Genomic DNA, 21,359 nt, shown 5'->3' with positions numbered 1-21,359 from the left:
GAAAATGTTTTTTGCTTGTAAAACAGTAACTTTGTTCAGAATTGCTTAAGTCACGTAACTCAACTGTGGTTGGTATGTATATGCATATGTTTAGTGCAGGGCTGGGCAACACGCGGCTCTTTTATTGCCCTATTGTGGCAAATAACCGCCAGCCCACGACTGCCCCCAGAGCTTGTTTAAAACCTTTTGGGGAAAAAATATCAGATTGGTATCAACATCAGCCGATATAGGTTTCAGTATCAGTATCGCTATCAGAAACAGAAGCGCTGTGCCGTCTCGTACGCCTGTCTGAGCTCACATGCGGCCCACTACTGCCCTCTGTTTACTCCTCAGCAGGGCTGCTGCTCTCCTAGTTAGAGTAGTACAGCTTTACGAGGCTGTAAGGGTCTCCAGGACCTGCCAGAGAAGGAAACGCCGGGAGAAGGAACCGTCTAATAGAGCAGGTGGCACTGACAGCCTTTCATGACTCACTGTTTTACTACAGAGAGATTCTTTGCTGAATTCTGAGATGATTGTGTTTCATCCTGATGATGAATATGTATCAGTTATTACATGATAATACATACAGGCCTCCATCTAATAGATGAAATGTTTACTGTTTTGGCGGATATGGCTAACAGCTTAGAACTTGAACTGGTATTGTCAGACAACAGCACCCAGACAGAGATAACAGAGAATCTCGACTCCAGACGATCATGTCTTTGCCAATCACACAAACCGAAAGTTTCCACGCGGCCTTGTTTACATCATAGCTGTGCTGTAAAGTATGTAATCTATTTAAAATGTAAGTCCATGTGTGACGTATTTGGCTGCGAAAGCTAGAAATATGTACAGTAGAGACGAAATAAAGAAGGAGGAAAAAAACGGAGGTTAAAAACATAAAATAAAAATTATTTAAGTGGAAAAATGTCAACGTGTAAAGTTTTCCACAGAGGGACCGTAAAGGCCACGGCAAACTGACCCAACAAACACCAACAAACCCAAACGTCTGGCTCTAGAACACTGTTCAAAAGTGTTCTCCCGCATTCACACTGTTGTAGAAATGTTCCGACCCCATTCTGTTCTAGAATCATCTCTCCATTTACGCTGTTCTAGAACGCTCTCCTCACTCACACTGGGCCTCGTTCACCAACCGTTCTTACAAAGAAATTTCTTCTTAAACCCACTTAAGCAGTTTTGATGAAGACTCTGACTCACCGATGTTCTCTTATCTGGGATTCGTTCTCAGGTAAGAACAGAATCTACACACACTCAAGAGCACAGAGGTGAGAACGGTTCTGCGCTTTAAGAACACGACATGAATCTGACGTAGACTTTTTCTTAGGACCTTTCTCAAGAACACACTTGAGAACAAACGTAGGAAGATGTTGGAGAATGAGGCCCAATGTTCTAGAATGTTCTCCATCTATTACTGCACAGTTCTAAAACGTTCACACTGTTCTAGAATGCTTTCCCTTTATTCACACTATTCTAGAACGTTCTCCCTCTATTCACATTGTTTTAAGAGTGTCTCTCCTTCCATTCACACTGTTCTAGAACGTTCTCCCTCTATTCACATTGTTTTAAGAGTGTCTCTCCTTCCATTCACACTGTTCTAGAACGTTCTCCCTCTATTCATATTGTTTTAAGAATGTCTCTCCTTCCATTCACGCTGTTCTAGAATGTTCTACCTCTATTCAGTTTTAAAAATGTCTCTCCTTCCATTCACACTGTTCTAGAATCTTTTCCCCGTTCACTGTGTTTGAGAACTTCCTTCATTCACACCATTCTAAAACACTTCATTCACCCTGTTCTAGAACGTTCTTCCTTCATTCACACCATCCTAAAACACTTCATTCACCCTGTTCTAGAACGTTCTTCCTTCATTCACACCATACTAAAACACTTCACATTGTTCTAGAATGTTCTTTCTTCATTCACACCATCCTAAAAAACTTCACTGACACTGTTCTAGAATGTTCTCTCCCATTCACCCTGTTCTAGAACATTCTTCCTTCATTCACACCATCCTAAAAACACTTCACATTGTTCTAGAATGTTCTTTTTCATTCACACCGTCCTAAAAAACTTCACTGACACTGTTCTAGAATGTTCTGCTTCCACACTGGTTATTTCCTCTATTCAGTTCTTATTCTATAACAGAACAAAGTCGACTCCCGACAGAGGAATATCAGGGTATATACTGTAGGGATGCGCGCGGGTACTCGAGTACTCTGTTACGGTTCCAGGTGCCAGTATTCGAATACTGAAATCACCGCTCACGTAGGAGTTTCTCTTCATCGCAGAACGTCAGGAGAAAATCTAGAAGCTACTAATTAATCAAAACACCGTTTAGTTTTATCAGGGTTTTAAAGTGTGATAGTTTTGCTTGAATTTAAGATGAAGTAATTTATATTTTGCTACTACAAAACATTAAGTACCTTAAAGTGAGCGCGTTGCTAACGACGCGCTGTTAAGAACGAGATTGAGAAGGCAGAGATAACGTGGCTTAGCTAGGCTCACTCCTCTAGCTGCTGTTAGCTAGAACCATAAAACTATGAGCAGATATGTCACTGTTCTCAGTGCTGCCCTGACTAACTAATCTGTCGGCACATCATCAGAAACCTATGAGTCTATCGCTGCAGCGGTAGCCGTATTGTTAGCATTAGCTCATTAGCAAAGCCTGTTTATCAAGCTTTGTGTTTATCTGTTGCTACCAGTTTAGCCTGCTGTGTCTACACAACGTCTCTTGCCTCTTTTTGAGCAGTAAAACCTGTTTTTAAATGTTCAGTTTTGTTTAAAGCCACGCCTTTCTGATGTTTTTAGCCTGCTAGCACCACCACACAGGTTTAGCCAGGGCTGCCACCTGAACAGGATTTTCCTGGATCATCTTGGATTTCGGTCCTCTGTCTTGGAAAAAAAGGAATTCCATTAACGTCCCACAGTCTAGGCTTATGTTAGCATTTCTTTTGAGGATTAAAACGGCTTTTGTTGTGTATTTTCATCAAACCCAATTTAGATTCCCTTCGAGTTGGGATTAAGCACCACTGCTGCCCACCTGCCTCCATCATAAGCGTAAGCCGCTTTTCCACTGCATGGTGCCAGCTCAGCTTGACTCGGCTCGACTCGAATTTACTCGCTTTTGGTACCAGCTACTTCATTTCCCGCTGCAGATATAGCACCTCCTCAATGTAGCCGTGAGGCCAAATGAAACTGCTGACGTGAAGGAGACGTTTTGCTCAGGAGAGGCTGATGACAGCAAGACAAAAGAGGAGAGTCTGGCAAAAACGACATCAGAGTTCAGACGATTCTGGTTGCTCAAAAAAGGCGACACAAGAGGCTACGCTAACCTGGTAGCTACCGTTAGAATATCTGTTTAGCCTTTAACCTTGATGGAGGTGGTACCAAAAACAGTACCCGGTACCAGGTATCAGGTACCAGATTTGCCTGGTGGAAAACCAAAAAAAGCCGATTAGAGTCGAGTCGAGCGGATACCATGCAGTGGAAAAGTGGCTATAGCTAAGTATCCACTGAATTAAGCACTGCTGCCAATCTAGGGGCGTCCGTCCCCCATTTAAGTTCAAGATTTTAGAAAAGGGCGTCACAATGGACACCTTGATTATGAGAATTGTTGTTGTCAGCTGAATAATTTTTCCATTGTTTAACTCTTACAGATGTCAAAATCACTCAGAATGCACATCCCTACTTAGTTGGCATGTTGGGTCAGTGTGTCGTGGCCTCTAAATGCATGACTTCTGAGGGTCTCATCACTATACGACAAAAGGAACAAGAGCTTTACAGCTGGAAGAGAACATGGGGAACCCTGTGAACACAAAAACAGAAGTCTGGCACCAAGTCTTTCAACAACGACACTTCCGAGACGTCTTCCTGGAGCTGATGGCTCTCCCTCAGAGCTGTGCTCTGTCCATCCAGGCTCAGATTTATCCAACCTGAGGTCTATCCAATTCAGAGAAGCTTAGTTCACGAAACTGCATTTTCCCAGCGTGGAGACCGACGACGACAACAGTGCAGGGGGCGAGCGGTGCGATGGCGTCCCTGGGCCCTCGCCGAGGCCCGACAGGGGGAGCGAAGGCGTGAAAAGTGAGCGACGGACTGACACGGACACAAACAGGTGAAAGGTTAAAGTGCGGTCGGCCCGAGTCAGCAGTTGCAGCTCTTCTCCCTCTCCGCCTCCTCCTCGGCCGGGTACAGGACCTTGGCGGTCAGGCCGCTCTTCACGCCGTCCCAGCCGTCGCGGGTGGAGATCTCGCCCATCTTCATCAGCTCGTAGATGTCGCGCGTGAGCAGCTCGAAGGCACGCTCCACGTTGCTGTTGCACTTGGCCGACGTCTCCACGTAGCGCACGCCCAGCTCGGCCGCCAGCTGCTCCGCCTCGTCCCGAGACACCTTGCGCTCCCGGTTCAGGTCGCTCTTGTGGCCCACCAGGATGTAGACCATGTGGTGCGGCAGGATGTGCTCGCTGACCTCGCGGTGCCACTCCCGCACGTGGTCGAAGGTTTTCCGATTGGTCAGGTCGAAGACCAGGAGGCCGCCCACCGAGTTACGGTAATAGGAAGTGGTGATGGACCTGGAGAGCCAAAAACAAAACAAATTCAGTGCGTTAAACAGGGGCTGAAGTCAGCAACGTGGGTGTTTTAGGTTGAGGGTGCTGAAATTTTAAGAAGTGTGTAAGGCTACATTCATATTACCATGTTGAAACGGCACAAATCCGATTTTTTTACCCTAATGTGACTCAGATCTGATGTTTTCAGGGCTGTGTGGACACGCAAAGCGAGATGAAGGAGAAAAAGGTGAGATGAGCTGCTTTTCCATCGTTTACAGGCTTTAACTTCTGTTCGGCGCTGCTGCCATGGTAACACTGAATGACGGCGCAGTGGAAAAAAAGCACATGGATTCCGAACTGAGCGTCACATTAAGGTCGCATGGCCACGAATCGGATACGTATCCGATCTAGGACCACATATGAAAGTGACTCAGGTCGGATTTAAAAAGATCAGATTTGTGTCCACACAGCCCTGAAAACATCAGATCTGAGTCACATTAGGGCAAAAAAATCAGATTTGTGCCACTTCAACCTGGTAATGTGAACGCAGCCTTTCACATGTGGTCCAAAGTCAGATATGTATCCGATTCGTGGCCGTGCGACTTTAATGAGGAGCTCAGATCAGAATTCATGTGCTTTCGTTACCATGGCAGCAGCCCCGAACAGAAATTAAAGCCTGTAAATGGTAAAAAAGCAGCTCATCTCACCTTCTTCTCCTTCGTCTCGCTCTAATAATGAAGCTGAGAGCTGTTTAGAGCTAATTATATTTGGAGCGAAGGCTCGTTCTGCCCGATAGCTTGTTTGCTGTTCATGATGCACGTGATTGGTTAGGTTGTGCGCATGCGGCTCATTTAAGGATGCCGGCTCGTTCACAGTGATGACAGATTTGATCGTATTTGAGCAATGAGGCTTGTAACGTGAAAGTAGCCTGAGTGATGTAAACGATGACGTAATGCATAATGATTCGCATTTTGTGTTGGATATTTTTTGATACTTTAAACAGAACGTGTCATAACGTGCTATGATTAGGCGAGAAATTACAAAATATACGTATAACTGACACATAAGGCCACTGATGCACAGCCTCTCTCTGCTCCCTCATTCTGGATGAACTTTATGCAAATGAACTGAGTGGCAACCAATTAAATTGTTGAAACAGATGACTGTGTCACGCCCACAGTCACACGCTGAAGTTTATCACTGGAAAGCACACCGAGCAGGAGATGTAACAGTTCATAAAACATTATTATCATGTCAGATGATTTGTTTAAGGTTATAAAACAATATTAGGCTGCTTTCTGGCTCAGAACTGGTCTATACCTCTGCATAGATCAGGGGTCGGCAACATGCGGCTCTTTTACTGTCCTGTTGTGGCTCCACAGCTGAATCTGATTTGTAGGTGAAAATAAAATAATCCTCCTTTACAGTAAAATAAAGCTCTGCTGATCGTTCAACACAGTTTAACAATAAATGGTCTTAAACTCTGGAGTTAATGTAGAACTGCTAATTCACCCTTTAACCCTGAAGATCAGTGCAGACTGCTGGTCACCATAGCAACACAGACAACAGTCTCACCTAGCTAGTAGCTAACGAAACGGCAAAGAGAGAGATTTAAGATGAACATTGATAATTTGGAGATTAATGGACTGATTTTCATTTATAATCACTCCAGCTGGTTTCCTGATACGTTTAATTTGCAAGAAGAAACTGAAAAACTAAAAAGTTGTGAAGCTGAAGCCTGTCGTTCGAATTTTCCCGTTCCACCTTAAATGGTGCAGCAGTTACACTCTGGCACCTCAGGCACCATTTAAGGTGGAACAGGAAAAGCTGGCGAATGAGAAGCGACTTCAGCCTCATGAAAAGTCGAACGTTGAGAGACATTTTACAAGAAACTGTTCTACTTTTGAGGAAAAGTTTCCTGCTGGAGATGTGAGAAAAGCGGTTATAGCTGAGCTAAAGCTTAAAGCAGAGCAAAGTGAGTCTGTGTTTTCGTTTATATTATGTTTTTTAGTCTATACCAGAACATCAGCACATACTGAGACACATTTACAGCCAAGATGGTAAAATGGACATAAAATGTTGTGGCTCCCAAGAAGGTTTGATTTTTGTTGAAAAGACAAAATGGCTCTTCTTAACATTTGGGTTCCAACCCCTGGGCTAGATGTTCCCTCTTTGTTTTGGTGACACGCCCCCAAAACGACCAACAGTTGTCAAGGGAAGCAAGTCGGCTCACTGTAGTGAAAATGCATCATTAACTTAAACAGTTACGGCTGCTGCTTTGAAAATATCTAAATAAAATATAAAAATACAAACTCTAAAACAAGCAAACATGAGTCAACATGGCATTACCATATATCTACTACAGCCTAAGGCGGTTTAGCTCCGCCCACTTACATTGAAGTTGTAAGGAATGTTTTAGCCTGGACTGTATTTTGAATGAGGCGCAGCCAATCAGAACATTCATTTACATATACAATCAAATGCACACTCAAAATACATGTTTTATTTGATTTTCCAAGTGACAATAAGTTAAATTAGTTAAACAAGTTACTTGAATATATTGGGGGGGAAAAAACAAAACATAAAATGTTTTGTGAATTTTATGTTTTTGAAATATGTTAAACTCTATAAATCAAAAGAAATTGTGCACTAAAATGCCATATTTGTTTTTCCCTGTAGAGGATATTTATTTTCACCTAGAAAATGAATAGAACATGTAATTTCTGGCAAAAACCCAGCCTAAGGGATAAAACAGAGGTTGGAAAATGGTCATGAAAATGAGTTAAACCCATACAGATGTCATACATGAGCCTCAAAAATATAAAAATACAAGAAAAATGTAAAATGTGGCCCCTTTAAAAGAACCATTTCTGTAAATGAGATGCACAAGTGTAAATAATGTTTTCAAGCTTTAAAAATACTCAACACAATAAAAAGGACCCTAAAGGGTTTCTCAAGATCCGTACGTTCAAGCCAAGAACCTTTCATGTACTTTTAAAAATAAAGAGTCTTTCTTTTTGTCACAATGACTTTGGATCCTGCTGATAGGAGCTGAAACATATTCCGCAAGCTCTGAACCGAAGCGACAGGTTTTGCGCTGATGTACCTGCATGAAGAACTGCCTGCTGTGCAGAATCAGCTCAGTTTGCCCTTGTAGAACATCTGAGACGCTGAAGCACTTTGATTCATATCATGATCCAAGCTTTGTTTTCAAATTTGTACAAATGAGTAGCACCGTGTGAATCAATGGGCCTCGTTCACCAACCGTTCTTAAGAAGAAATTTCTTCTAAAACCCACTTATGGATTTTTACGAAGACTCTGATTCACCAATGTTCTCTTATTTGAGGTTTGTTCTTAGGCAGTGGTGGACAGTAACTAAGTAAATGTAATTCATTACTGTACTTAAGTAGTTTTTCGTGTATCTGTACTTTACTGAAGTATTTCAATTTTGGGTGACTTTTTACTTTCACTCCACTACATTTCAAAGTCAAATATCTCACTTTTTACTCCACTACATTATGAGAAATCTGTCGTTCCTTTTGGTTTATGTGTGTATAAAAACATAACATGTCAAAACGAAAGGAGCGCAAAGCAAGAACACCAATCAGGGAACAGCAGTCACTTTGTTTTGAGCTTGTTTTGACCTGTTGGTCATACCGACCCAGTGCAGCACACGGTTCAACATCAGTGCAGCAGCGTAAAATTTTGGGAGAGTCTATTCAACATAAATGATGAACTAACCTAACTTTGTGTAAACAGACCACAATATAGAAATATGTACTCATATGCAGTTGAGACTGACGAGACTTTTTTCGGAATTTATACAAACATTATTTCATTTTATAGTAAATTAGTTTTGGCTAGTTTAAGTTTATGAACAGAGACCTACAGACGCAGTTTAGTAAAGGAAACTCATTTGTGAATCTGAGTTTAAAGTTTATTAATCTTAAACTTGGAACTAAGTTCAAATAAATCTTAAACTGAAACTTTGCTTGTTTGTAAAAAGTGATTTCAGAGCCACTCAGTTCTACCTGATGGAAACTGTTCGCCTTCAGTGTTTTGTGCTTATGATAATTTTAATAGACATCAGCGTCACTAATTAATGACTCTATTAAAAGACTGGTTTACCAAGAGAGACACTGGAGTATTTTCACCTAAAATGAGTTAATGAAGCGAGTCTTGTTACAGAAATGATAACAGGACATCAGAGTCATAATTAATCTTTTAGTACTTTTACTTTTGATACTTAAGTACATTTGAAGGCAAATACTTTTGTACTTTTACTCAAGTGGAGGTCTAAAGGGAGGAACTTCTACTTTTACTGGAGTAATATTTTACCTTGGGTGTCTCTACTTTAACTCCAGTACATGGTTTGTGTACTTCGTCCACCACTGTTCTTAGGTAAGAACAGAATCTACACAAACTCAAGAGCACAAAGGTGAGAACAGTTCTGCCCTTTTAGAACACAACACAAATCAGACGTAGACTTTTTCTTAGGACCTTTCTCAAGAACACATTTAAGAACAGACTTAGGAAGATGTTGGTGAATGAGGCTCGATGTTCTCTTTAACACAATCAGCCGTACTGTGTTCTATACATCGCACAAATACAGCAGCAACATTTTCAGCCACAGGATTAGCTGAACTACCACAGCAGGGGAAACATGTTTAGCAAGAACATGTGACCGTTCTTATGTAGAGTATCAGTGAGTCTTAGCAACTGAAACGTACTGTACTGTGGACAAGTCAATAATCACTGTTCATTATTTAATTTACAGTCAAAACACCCATTAAGCACAAGTTATTTATGTTTCAGGAGATATTTTGAGATTAGATATAATCCCCTTGCATAAGGAAGGAGAAAGTCGGAGTGAAAAAACAGGAGTTTCCAAAACTGGAAAACTGGAATTTGTCAAAAACAGCCATTGAGTACAACTGATTCATTTTTACAAGATATTCCAGAGGAGATTAAATACAAGATAATCCACTTGCTTAAGGAAGGAGAAAGTCAAGAAGGAGTTTCCAAAACTGGAGTTCAAAAATGACTAAAAGCGACAGAGAAAATGCGGCTCCTAACAACCACCTGGAAGAGCTGGTCGACCCCAAAACTGCCCCCATCAGATAAACAGCACTTAAAGCTTTCATCTCTGAGAGAGAGGAGAAAATCAAGCTGATCAGATCTGAAAACATCCACAGGTGTTTCTGTCCATCCTTCCACTGTGAGAAGACGACTCAGCGCTGTGGGTCTGAAAGGATGTGTAGCTGATCAAGAAGAACCTCACTGAGAAAAGGAGACGGACACATCAAACAAAGAAGCTGAACGATGGACTGACCACCCCAGAGTCCAGACCTCAACACCACTGAATGTGTTTGATTACTTCAGTAAATGATCAATAATCCATGTGCATTATGTGTAAAATATCTCTATAGTGTAAAGATTTTAGTGAAGATTTTACTTTTCTATTTATAACGTTTATATTGTTAATTCATCAACATTCCCATGTGCAATATAATCAATATTCCATGTGCAATTTGGGTAAAATATCCTTACGGTGTAAATATTTATTTATTTTTATTGCTTTTTTTATTTATAATGTTTACATTGATAATTTTTATATATAGATTTCATATGAAGGATAGAGTTTATATTTTTTTATCTATAGTATTATTTATATTGTCTATACAGAAATAAGTAACAAGCTGTAACCTTGTTAAGTAATTAATAAGGTTAATTAAGCTTTTAATTCTCTTTTTGTTATTTCTTTTCCCGAGTGTCTTGCTCTCCCTTTGCTGCTGTAGCACTGTGAATTTCCATGTTTTGGGACTAATAAAGGATTATCTTACCTTAGAAAATGATAAACCAACTTCTAAGACTGAACTTTCAACAGTTTTACTGTCATATACACAGTAAACCAGGCGTTTACACCATACAATGAAACCCTTACTGTGCTAATTCACTGTTAACACACAAAGAGGTACACATACGTTAGTAAACTTAGTGGGGGCAGTTCTGGGCAGGCGGTTAGGGAACCAGCCCTGGAAGGTCGCCGGTTTGATCCCCTGAGCCGACAGTACGTGACTGAAGTGCCCTTGATCAAGACACCTAACCCCCAACTGCTCCCTGGGTGCCGTGGATAGGGCTGCCCATCGCTCTGGGCAAGTGTGTTCACTGCCCCCTAGCGTGTGTGTTCACTAGTGTGTATGTGGTGTTTCACTCCATGGATGGGTCAAAATGCGGAGGTGAAATTCCCCCGTTGTCGGACTAATAAGGGTCACTTAAATGACTTGAGGAGTTTTGTACAAAGAGCATGAAAGTAAGATTTCATGTGCAGTAAGGTGGAAAGAGCAGAGCAGCGGTCAAAAAGTGGCAGAGGGCAGCGGTCATAAAGTGCACCGCAAATTATTGCAAAAAACAACAGAATGACAGCAGCAATAAATGTCTGTGTGTGTGTGTGTGTGTGTGTGTGTGTGTGTAGAGTTCAGTGGGGTTCAATAAATACTCTGCGTGCTGGAGGTGTGTCTGCAGATTTATTAGAGAGTCTCCTGAAAAGAATGAAAGCTGTAATAAAGGGAAAGAGTGACTCGCTGACTCACACAGCTGAGATTAGATTCAACTGTTGTATAAATTTCTGTTAAAGATGTATTTTCTGCTTTTGTCCTGACAATTTAACAACTTGTACTTAATGGCCATGACGGTGACCGTGATTAAAGGCTAGGTAAGCATCATATTACATTTTTATATCAGCCTAGTGAGGTCAGGTGCTGATGTTGGATGGTCAGTGCTGGATCACTCCAAAACATCCCAGTGGTGCGTACCACAGTACACAGTTCCACTGATCCACAGACCGATTTACAACCCATTTATATCCCTCTAGCTGACTGCTACGGTGACCTTTAGCACGCATGTGGCACCAATTCTACTGGCTGTGCTTCAGTCTTCCTTAAAGGGAATTTTACCTATTTTTCAAAACGTATGCGTAATGAAATGGTTACGATGTAAACAAAGTCATTCAGAGTGGTTTGGTGTGGAGTCAGAACTGTTCACAGTGGTAGTGATAGGAACCAGACATCCACCTCTAAAAGCTCCCTCACAAAAAGTTATATATATATAGGTTCACTGGTGGTTTTGGATAATAAATAAAATGTCTATATTTGTGTTGTAGTCATGGCGACGCCTGGTTCCTATCACCACCACTGTAAGGACATCTGAACCATTTCACACCAAACCACTCTGCATGACAATCTCAATGGCTGAATTATGAGGAAATTTAGAAAAATCACTGAAATTCCCCTTTAAAGATCTCCTCACTCCAACTGGGTAACTCCTCTTGGCATTAACGTAGCTGACTTCATATGTGAGATGTTTGGAGTGTGTAGTTAGAATAAATAAATTATTGTGGTATTTAAAATTCTGACAAGTGTCAAATTGATATTCCACATCCATCGACTCCGACTGTCCCAAAAATCTGCAGACTAGAGCCGAGCAGCTCAGACTCAGCCAGACTGAGAATCAGGGCTAAAATCGGGGTAAAAGGCGTGTAGTGTAACCCCGGCTTTAGTAACGAGGAAGGCATCTCTGTGGGCAGATAATGTGTTGATTATAAGCTTACATGAACAGAAAGTTTTGATCTGTTAAGTCTTTCCAACCAAAGGCCAGCCTGCTTCATACCGCGAAGTTCAGAAGTGTCCCAGAAGGCAGAGGTGCTAAAAGAGTCAGATTTAGCTTGCAAAGGTGCTAATGAATTAAGTCACTCGGCGAGAGCAGCACACAGCACAGAGAACAGGAGCTTATGATCAGAAAGTGGAAACAGCAGAGGATGGAGATTCAGTACAGTTAACAGAGAAGAACAAACTAGAATAGAGTTTGGCTTTTTGTCATGGGTGGGAAAATCTACATACTGAGTGAAACGGAAACTATCTAGTAGCATAGTAAAGTCCTCCTAAAGACTAAAATGTATGTCAGTCAAAGTTTTGATACTTGACTCGTTGTGGGGTGAAGTTAGGCCTACTCAAATATCAGCAAAATCAACTTAAGACTGTACTATGCGCAGTGGAAGACATACACACCGATCAGGCATAACATTCTGACCACCTCCTTGTTTCTACGCTCATTGTCCATTTTATCAGCTCCACTTACTATATAGGTGCACTTTGTAGTTCTACAGTTACAGACTGTAGTCCATCTGTTTCTCTGATACTTTCTTAGCCCCCTTTTATCCTGTTCTTCAGTGGTCAGGAACCCCATGGATTCTCAGCACTGCAGTAACACTGACGTGGTGGTGGTGTGTTAGTGTGTGTTGTGTTGGTCTGAGTGGATCAGACACAGCAGTGCTGCTGGAGTTTTTAAACACCTCATTGTCACTGCTGGACTGAGAATAGTCCACCAACCAAAAATATCCAGCCAACAGCGTCCTGTGGGCAGCGTCCTGTGACCACTGATGAAGGACTAGAGGATGACCAACACAAACTGTGCAGCAGCAGATGAGCTATCGTCTCTGACTTTACATCTACAAGGTGGACTGACAAGGTAGGAGTGTCTAATAGAGTGGACAGTGAGTGGACACAGTGTTTAAAAACTCCAGCAGCACTGCTGTGTCTGATCCACTCAGACCAGCACAACACACACTACACTACACAACACACACTACACTACACAACACACACTAACACACCACCACCACGTCAGTGTTACTGCAGTGCTGAGAATGATCCACCACCCAAATAGTACCTGCTCTGTGAGGGTCCATGGGGGTCCTGACCACTGAAGAACAGGGTAAAAAAAAGTATCAGAGAAACAGATGGACTACAGTCTGTAACTGTAGAACTACAAAGTGCACCTATATAGTAAGTGGAGCTGATAAAATGGACAATGAGCGCAGAAACAAGGAGGTGGTCAGAATGTTATGCCTGATGGGTGTATCTACCCTCGAGCTGTTAAACTGGTCACACCAGCAGCCCCCACCAGATCATGAAAACAAACACACCTTGGACTATATGCACATACTGTCTTTGGAATTTGGGTTGTAATAATGCAGATTAACCATTTCATATATGTTCCTAAAACCTGCCCAGATAACAACAAGTCAGTCCATATTCTATCCAATCACCAAAGCACTTTCCCACCTGCCAAATCCAACCAAAATCCACCAAATTTGGCAGGGACTCACCCAATCTGGCAACACCAATCCTTGGTAGTGAAGGGAAGGGGGTAGTTTAGGGCCCAAGATGCAATGGAGGGCGTTTACAATTTGCACACTCGTGCATATTCATAGATCTTCACATCTTTTATGAGTCAAGTTTATTTATATGGAGCTTTTTACAGGTGTGATCACAAAGCAGCTTTACAGAAAATCCAGGTCTAAGCCTTACTGAGCGTCGCCAAGACTCAAAAGGGGAACCCATTCTCCTCTGGTACACATCGGATAGCAAAACAATAACATAACAAGAGCAAAATGAACAGAAAATAATTTTATCATTAATATACAATACTGGAAATATAATGTTTTATCTTAACAACTTCATTGTATTTTTTTCTCTCCCCAATTTAGTCATTTCCCCAATCACACGATACTACCAGCTAGTGCTGGGCGATATGACCTCAAATCAATATTAATTAATTGAATGTTTTACCTCAATTACAATTAATGAACTATTTTATTTTTTTGTTTGTTCGTTTGTTGTTTTGCCCTCATAGTTCACTGAAAAGGTTTGTAATGTAAATGTGCTCTGCATATCTTAATGTAAATCGTCTCAACAGCCAGATCAGAATTCATCCGACTCAACATTCGTTATAATTTCGCGCTGCTGAGACTCAAAAACATTTAGGCTGATGTTTCTGTACAAAAATTAGAAGAGACTCATCCAAAATCCAAAACGAAGAGATTCTTAAAGAAGTGTCCGAACGCGGCCGCAGGAGAAAGAGGCTGCAGCGTCAGAGAACAGTTAAAAGTCTGAAAGCAGAGTTTAAAGAATCCGAGGACGCGAACCAAAGAAGTGACCGCGCCCTTTTTACAGCTCCAACACATTCTGGGTGATGAGCCCAGCTGTCAGTCAGTGAAGCTTCATGATGGCTCCTGTGATGCTGGTGAAGATGAAGCTGATCCTCCGGGAGCGACTGGCGTTCGTTGGCAGTCGTGATTGTTTACCTCTGGATGAGCCGTGAAGCAGCGTGACGCTCTGTTCTTTAGTGCATGTGGGTCAGTTTAGGAGCTGATCTGTTCAGACTGATGATACAGATCACATTTAGAAGATAATCTGAACAGCCAAACAAAACAATCAGATTTGGGCCACTTTTACCTGCTGTGTAAATGTAGCCTTAGCTTCCATGTCGCAGAGTGGACGTGGTGGAGTCACGTGACCACACACACGGTAGTAAGTTTTAAGGGGGCAGTACATGAACACACAGAGGGGAAAGGATTAACAGAATTTAAAAAAAATCTAAATAACCGTCAAGGGCGAGATTACGCCGGTTAGAGGTTCTGAATGTTGGTTTCGATTACTTTTCGATTAAATCGCCCAGCCCTGCTACCAGCACTAGGAGGGCGAAGGCTACCACAGGCTTCCTCCGAGACCTGTGAAGCTCCACCGCTTTTCGAACTGCTGCTCATACAACGTCACCGGACAGCCGAACGCGCTCGGAGAACACTAACCTCCAGTTCTGTTACGTCAGCTCACAGACGCATGTGCTGACTAGCATCGTGTTCGGGTGATGGGGGTAGACGGGGGGCCATCCGACCCACCCAGAGCGCGAGGCCAATCGTGCTCTCTTTGACTCCCAGACACGAATGGCTCATTGTCATTCTTGTAAATATTTGCTGATTCTAAAATTGATGCCTGTAACACGTTCTAAAAAAGTTGTGACGGGGTAATTTAAGAGGAGGAACATTGTAAAAATGTTCAAAAAACATCTTAAACAGGTGATGCGCTCATACTTGGATATAAAAGGAGCATCCACGAAAAGGCTGAGCCCTTTAGCAGCGAGGATGGGTCGAGGCTCACCACTTTGCCACAAAATGCATCGATCAAAAACCCAACAGTTTTAAAATAACGTTCCTCAGGCAGGGATGACAAGGATTTTAGGTATTTCACCCTCCACTGTGCTTAATATCATCACAAGATTCAGGGAAAGCAGAGAAATCTCTGTGTGTAAAAGGAAAAGGCTGAAAACCACAATTGAGTGTTCGACTCCTCAGACAGCACTGCATTAAAAACCAGCATGATTCTGCGGTGGATTTCACCACATCAGCTCGGGAATACTTTGAAAAAAAAACACTGTTGATAAACACCGTCAATCACTGCATCCACAAAAACAAGACTGTAAAATGCGCAGTGGAAGCCATATATCTACCCTCGAGCTGTTAAACTGGTCACACCAACAGCCCCCAACCAGATCATGAAAACAAACACAACTTGGACTATATGCACACTGCACTTTAATGTTATTCCGATCTGCTGTCTGACTTCATAAATACTTGGACCAAACACTTCACTAACACTCATACCACTGTTTATTGAACGCTACCTCTAAAACTGCAGCACGTATTTTGCACACACGTTTACACACTCTATGCTAGGGCTGAACGATTTGGGGAAAATATCGAATTGTGAATTTTCTGACAAATATTTCAATTTGATTGCAATTTAAATGCAGTAAGTTTCCATAATTCCATAAATGTCAGAGCCTCTTTTTTTGGCCAAGAAGAGCAGAATATTCACTTTTTCTGGCATGAATCTTGAATGCTGAGTGCATCAGACTACCAGCTAGTTGTGATGGTTGTGATGTCATGGGTGTTTTGTTGCTTCTGATTGGTGTAACTCATCTACAGACAGTTCACAAGCTCTGTTATTATTTTATTTTTCCATTTAAAACTTGTTAAGGCAACACTGTTAATGACATATAATAAAGATTGCAGCTCTTGTGATTTGAAAATTGCACTTTTTTCAAATTGTAATTTCGATATAAAAATGATTAATCTTTCAGCTCTACTCTATGCACCAGTACACATCTGTGTCTTTAGTTTATTCTATATTTATTCTATATTTATTTAGGTATGCATACTATCATCTCACTTGTCCTTGTCTCAATGTTTATGCACCAGAGAAGCAGCCCGAACATGTTACGTTATACTCCCTGCAGATGCATAATGGCAATAAAGATTAATTGAACTGAATATCAACAATGTCCAGAAACGCCGCCGACTTCTTTGGGCTCAAGCTCCTCTGAAATGACTGATGCTCAGTGGAAACGTGTATTGTGGTTTGACGAGTCAAACTTTTAGACTGTTTATGGAAATAATGGATGTTGTGTTCTCCTGGCTAAAGAAGAGAATGAGCATCCAGATTGTTACCAGCGTAAAGTTCAAAATCCAGCCTCTGTGATGGTGTGAGGGGGGGTATTAGTGGGTAACCTGCACATCTGTCAAGGCACCATTAACACTGAACACATTTTGAAGCAAATTGTGCTGCCTTTTAGTGACATCCAGGCTTATTTCAACATGACAACACCAAGCCACGCGCTGCACGTGTTACAACAGCATGGCTGCGTAATCAGAGAACGCGGTGCCTGCAGTGCAGAACTGTCTCGCCTTGAAAAGATGTCGCACTATTAAGCACAAAATACAACAACAAAGGCCCCGAACGGCTGCACAGCTAAAGACTTCTGCAACAGAAGAAAGGCAAAAAGTTTGGCTTTCAAAACTGGATCAGTTTGTGTTTTCAGTCCGCAAACGTTTATTAAGTGCTGCTAAAAGGAAAGGTGGTGTAACACAGTGATAAACACACTCCTGTCCCACCTTTTCTGGAACATGGTGCCATCATCAATTTTAAAATGAGTGCATATTAAAAAAAAACAATAAAATCCATAAGGTAGAACATCAAATATTGTGTTTCAGTGCAATTTTCAATGTAATACAGGTCAAACAGAACTGACCTAACACTCATTTCTGTTTTTAACAGTATTTCACATACCATCCCAACTTTTTTGGAACTGCAGTTTTTATTTATTTGATATTCTTTTTTAAAAACCTGCCCAAATAACAAGTCAGTCCATATTCTATCCAATCACCAAAGCACTTCTTCCACCTGCCAAATCCAACCAAAATCCAAATTTGGCAGGGACTCGCCCAATCTGGCAACACTGTTCCCTGGTAGTGAAGGGATGGTGGGTGGTTTAGGGCCCAAGATGCAATGGAGGGTGTTTAAAATTTGCATACTCATGCATATTCATAGATCTTCACGTTTTTTATCAATCAAGTTTATTTATATAGAGCTTTTTACAACAGGTGTGATCACAAAGCAGCTTTACAGAAAATCCGGTTCTAAGCCCTACTGGGCGTCGCCAGTGGCGACAGTGGCAAGAAAAGCTCCCTGAGAGCGAGAAGAAGAAAGTGAATGAATTGATAATCAGATGAGCTCTGCTCTGATTGGCTGGTTTACAGCGAGGCACTGCGATGGTTCACACAGAAGCAATATCTGGAAATAAAATGAACCTCCGTGTAAATAAGATCCTCATATTACTTGGCCATATAGAAACATATACAGCTCATTCTCCATCAATCTGAAGAACAGTTTCACCAGCATAGAACCCTTCAATTAGGGGTTCATTGAGTGGTCATGGTTCCATATAGAACCATTTTCTTTACTAAAGAACCATCATCTTTAAGTGTGTAGGACTGTCAAACTATTAAAATACGATTTGACATCATACATCTATGATATTGTACACTCTTGAAAAAAAAAGGTTCTTCAAGGGTTCTTTAGTAAAGAAATGGTTCTATATAGAACCATGAACACTCAAAGAACCATATGCATGCTTCAATGTTTTTCTGCCTGGTGAAATCGTTCTTCAGATCGACGGAGAATGTGTTGTATATCGTTGTATGTAGAACCTTTTTGAAAAAGCACCAAAAAGGGTTCTTCTATTGTTACAAGCTTGATATTGTACATCCTTTAAAAAGATGGTTCTTCAAAGGTTCTTTAGTAAAGACAATGATTCTATATAGAACCATGAACGCTCAAAGATCCATTTCATGCTTAAACAGTTCTTTGCGTGGTTGAAACGGTTCTTCAGATTGATGGAAAATGTGTTGGATATGGTTCCATACAGAACCTTTTGGAAAACGGTTCTATGTAGCACAAAAAAAACTTTTTTATTGTTACAAACCTGACACTGAACGCTCTTAAAAAGCTGGTTCTTTAAGGGTTCTTTAGTAAAAGCAATGGTTCTATATAGAACTATGAACACTCAAAGAACCCTTTGCACGATCAAATGACTCTCTACATGGTGAAATGGTTCTGAAGGTGCTGTATGTGGTTCTAGAAAGGATCTTTTCGAACAAGCACCAAAAAGGGATTTTCTATTGTTACTTGTAAGCTTGACACTGTACCAACAGCAGAACCCTTTTGGTTCTATACAGAACCATTTTTTTTAAAAATACACAACACATCTTCATCAATGTGAGGAACCATTTCACCATGCAAAGAACCATTTAAGCATGCAAATGGTTCTATGTAGAACCACTGTTATTACTAAAGAACCCTTAAAGAACCCTGTACTGTAGGACAGACCCTGAAAGGCTTGCAGTGCTTTTGAATGCAGCAGCATCAGAGAAACTAAAGCTTGTGAAGGCAGCTGGATGTGATGTGAGGCTGAATCACACTCAGGGAGGAGAGATCCAGGAGAGAGTGATGGGATAAATGAATGGAGAGGAGGGGAGGGGAGAGGAGAGGAGGGGAGGGGAGGGGAGGGAAGAGAGGGGGTCTGTTTGTTTACTTCACTCATTCACTCGGCGTTAAGCAGAGCAGTGCTGTCTCACAGCAGCCACGGAGGTGAAGTGATGAGTGATGAGTGATGAGAGATGAGATAAGCGGGCAGGCTGACCTGCTGATCGTCCACAGCTCGGTCATATTCAGCGGCTCTCGCCTCTGAGGCTGTTATACAACCGAGGGCCTGAAAACCGGCCGCCATCCACGAATGAACGGCTCGGTTTCCGAGCGTTGAGGTGCAGCTACACGGTTTCTGTCGTCTCAGAGGGAGGAAATGAGCTGGAAACCCTGAACGGGCCTTATAGGGTGATGAAATGCCTCAGCAGACGGAGCACTGTGGTCAGATACTTACAGTGATGATGCAAAGAAAAACGAGGCTGAAGTTGGTTTGATATTTCCCCGTTCCACCTTAAATGGTGCAGCAGTTACATTCTTCTTTCTTGAATTTCCCCGTTCCACCTTAAATTAGGTAGCAGTTACTTTCTGGCGCCGTGGAACGGGAAAGAATGCAACTGCTGCACCATTTAAGGTGGAACGGAAAATATCCAGCAAAGAAGAATGCAACTGCTGCACCATTTAAGGTGGAACGGAAAATTTCCAGCAAAGAACATAACTGCTGCACCATTTAAGGTGGAACGGGAAAATTGGACCAAGAAGAACGTACCTGCTGCACCATTTAAGGTGGAATGGGAAATTTCTAACAAGAAGCACGTTAATTGCTACACCGTTTAAGGTGGAACCGGCAAATTTCTAGCAAAGTAGAACGTAACCCGTGCACCATTTAAGGTGGAACTGGAAATTTCGACCAAGAAGAATGTAACTGCTGCACCATTTAAGGTGGAACGGAAAATTTCTAGCAAAGAAGAACGTAACCCGTGCACCATTTAAGGTGGCACGGGAAAATTCAAACTAGATGAATGGAGCTGCTGCATCGTTTAAGGTGGAACGATAAAATTCGAACTATAAGAATGGAGCTGCTGCACCGTTTAAGGTGGAACGGGCAAATTCGAACCAGAAGCTGGCTAACAGGGAAGCCAACTTCAGCCTCGTCGAAGAAAAACGCCGTACTGGGGAAGCGCATCATCTATGCAGGTCTCGATGCATCTCATGCATCTCAAATCATCTCAATCACGTGAGAAAAGCCCCTCCAAAACCCCCACAATGCCCACCTGAATCGCTCCTGGCCGGCGGTGTCCCACAGCTGCAGCTTTATCTTCACCCCAGGCTCGATGTCCAGCGAGCGCGCGTAGAAATCCACACCGACCGTGGGGTCAGCCACGTCGCTGTACACGCCGTCCGTGAACCTCTTGAGCAGAGAGGATTTGCCCACGGTGGAGTCGCCCAGCAAGATGATCCTGAACTGGTATTGCCACAGGATATCCATGGCATGGCGAGGCGAGGCGAGGCGCGCAAAAAACGACAGGTGCGCAAAAAAGGCGAGGCGCGCAAAAAACCCCTAGAATTACAACAACAAAAGCGCGCGGACGCGGTGTTTACATTGAGGACACTGAAGCAGACGGCGAGGAGGAGGAAGAGGGTGGCGCGTGTGCGCGAGCGCTGCTGCTGCTGCAGTCACGTGACGTTCGCATCTCCTGATGGCCCGTGCACCTAGGCCCGTACAGCCTGTGTGCACTGGTTGTCTCGCGCCCCCACTACGTGGCCACGCACTGGCCACTTTATTAGAAACCCCCAACTCGAAACACCTACTTCTTTTGCTTCCTGGCCACTTTATTAGAAACACCTACCTCGTGCTTCCTGGCCACTTTATTAGAAACATCTACCTCGTGCTTCCACTCACTGGCCACTGTATTGGAAACACGAACCTTATGCTTCCACTATTTGGCCACTTTATTAGAAACACCTACCTTGTGGCCACTTTATCGGAAACACCTGCCTTGTGCTTCTCACTGCGTCCGTTCCAATGCACCTTATAAACTGGAACGCTGCCCTGTCCATGGTACTGAAACCTGGCCCTGGTGGGCAGTGGTGGTGGGCGCATACCTGCGGTAAGCGACGAGAGGCAAAATGTGTTGTTTTTTTTATTTTTTTATTA

At 42.3% G+C, this 21,359-nt stretch overlaps 1 protein-coding gene across 1 annotated transcript; it reads right to left on the bottom strand.

The window, feature by feature from the left end:
* Window positions 1-3,365: 3,365 nt before the first annotated feature.
* On the bottom strand, window positions 3,366-20,843 carry rab42a (RAB42, member RAS oncogene family a). The gene is made up of 2 exons (XM_036562610.1): window positions 20,476-20,843; window positions 3,366-4,567 (listed from the first exon to the last, which is right to left on the bottom strand). The coding sequence occupies exons 1-2, from the start codon at window positions 20,688-20,690 to the stop codon at window positions 4,141-4,143; spliced, it is 642 nt and encodes a 213-aa protein (XP_036418503.1). The 5' UTR covers window positions 20,691-20,843; the 3' UTR covers window positions 3,366-4,140.
* Between the last annotated feature and the right edge of the window lie 516 nt (window positions 20,844-21,359).

This window comes from Colossoma macropomum, unplaced genomic scaffold (genome assembly GCF_904425465.1).
Source record: "Colossoma macropomum unplaced genomic scaffold, Colossoma_macropomum, whole genome shotgun sequence".
Classification (NCBI taxonomy): domain Eukaryota; kingdom Metazoa; phylum Chordata; class Actinopteri; order Characiformes; family Serrasalmidae; genus Colossoma; species Colossoma macropomum.
The sequence above is the reverse complement of the archived record's forward strand: the minus strand, read 5'-3'. Positions and strand labels throughout refer to the sequence as shown.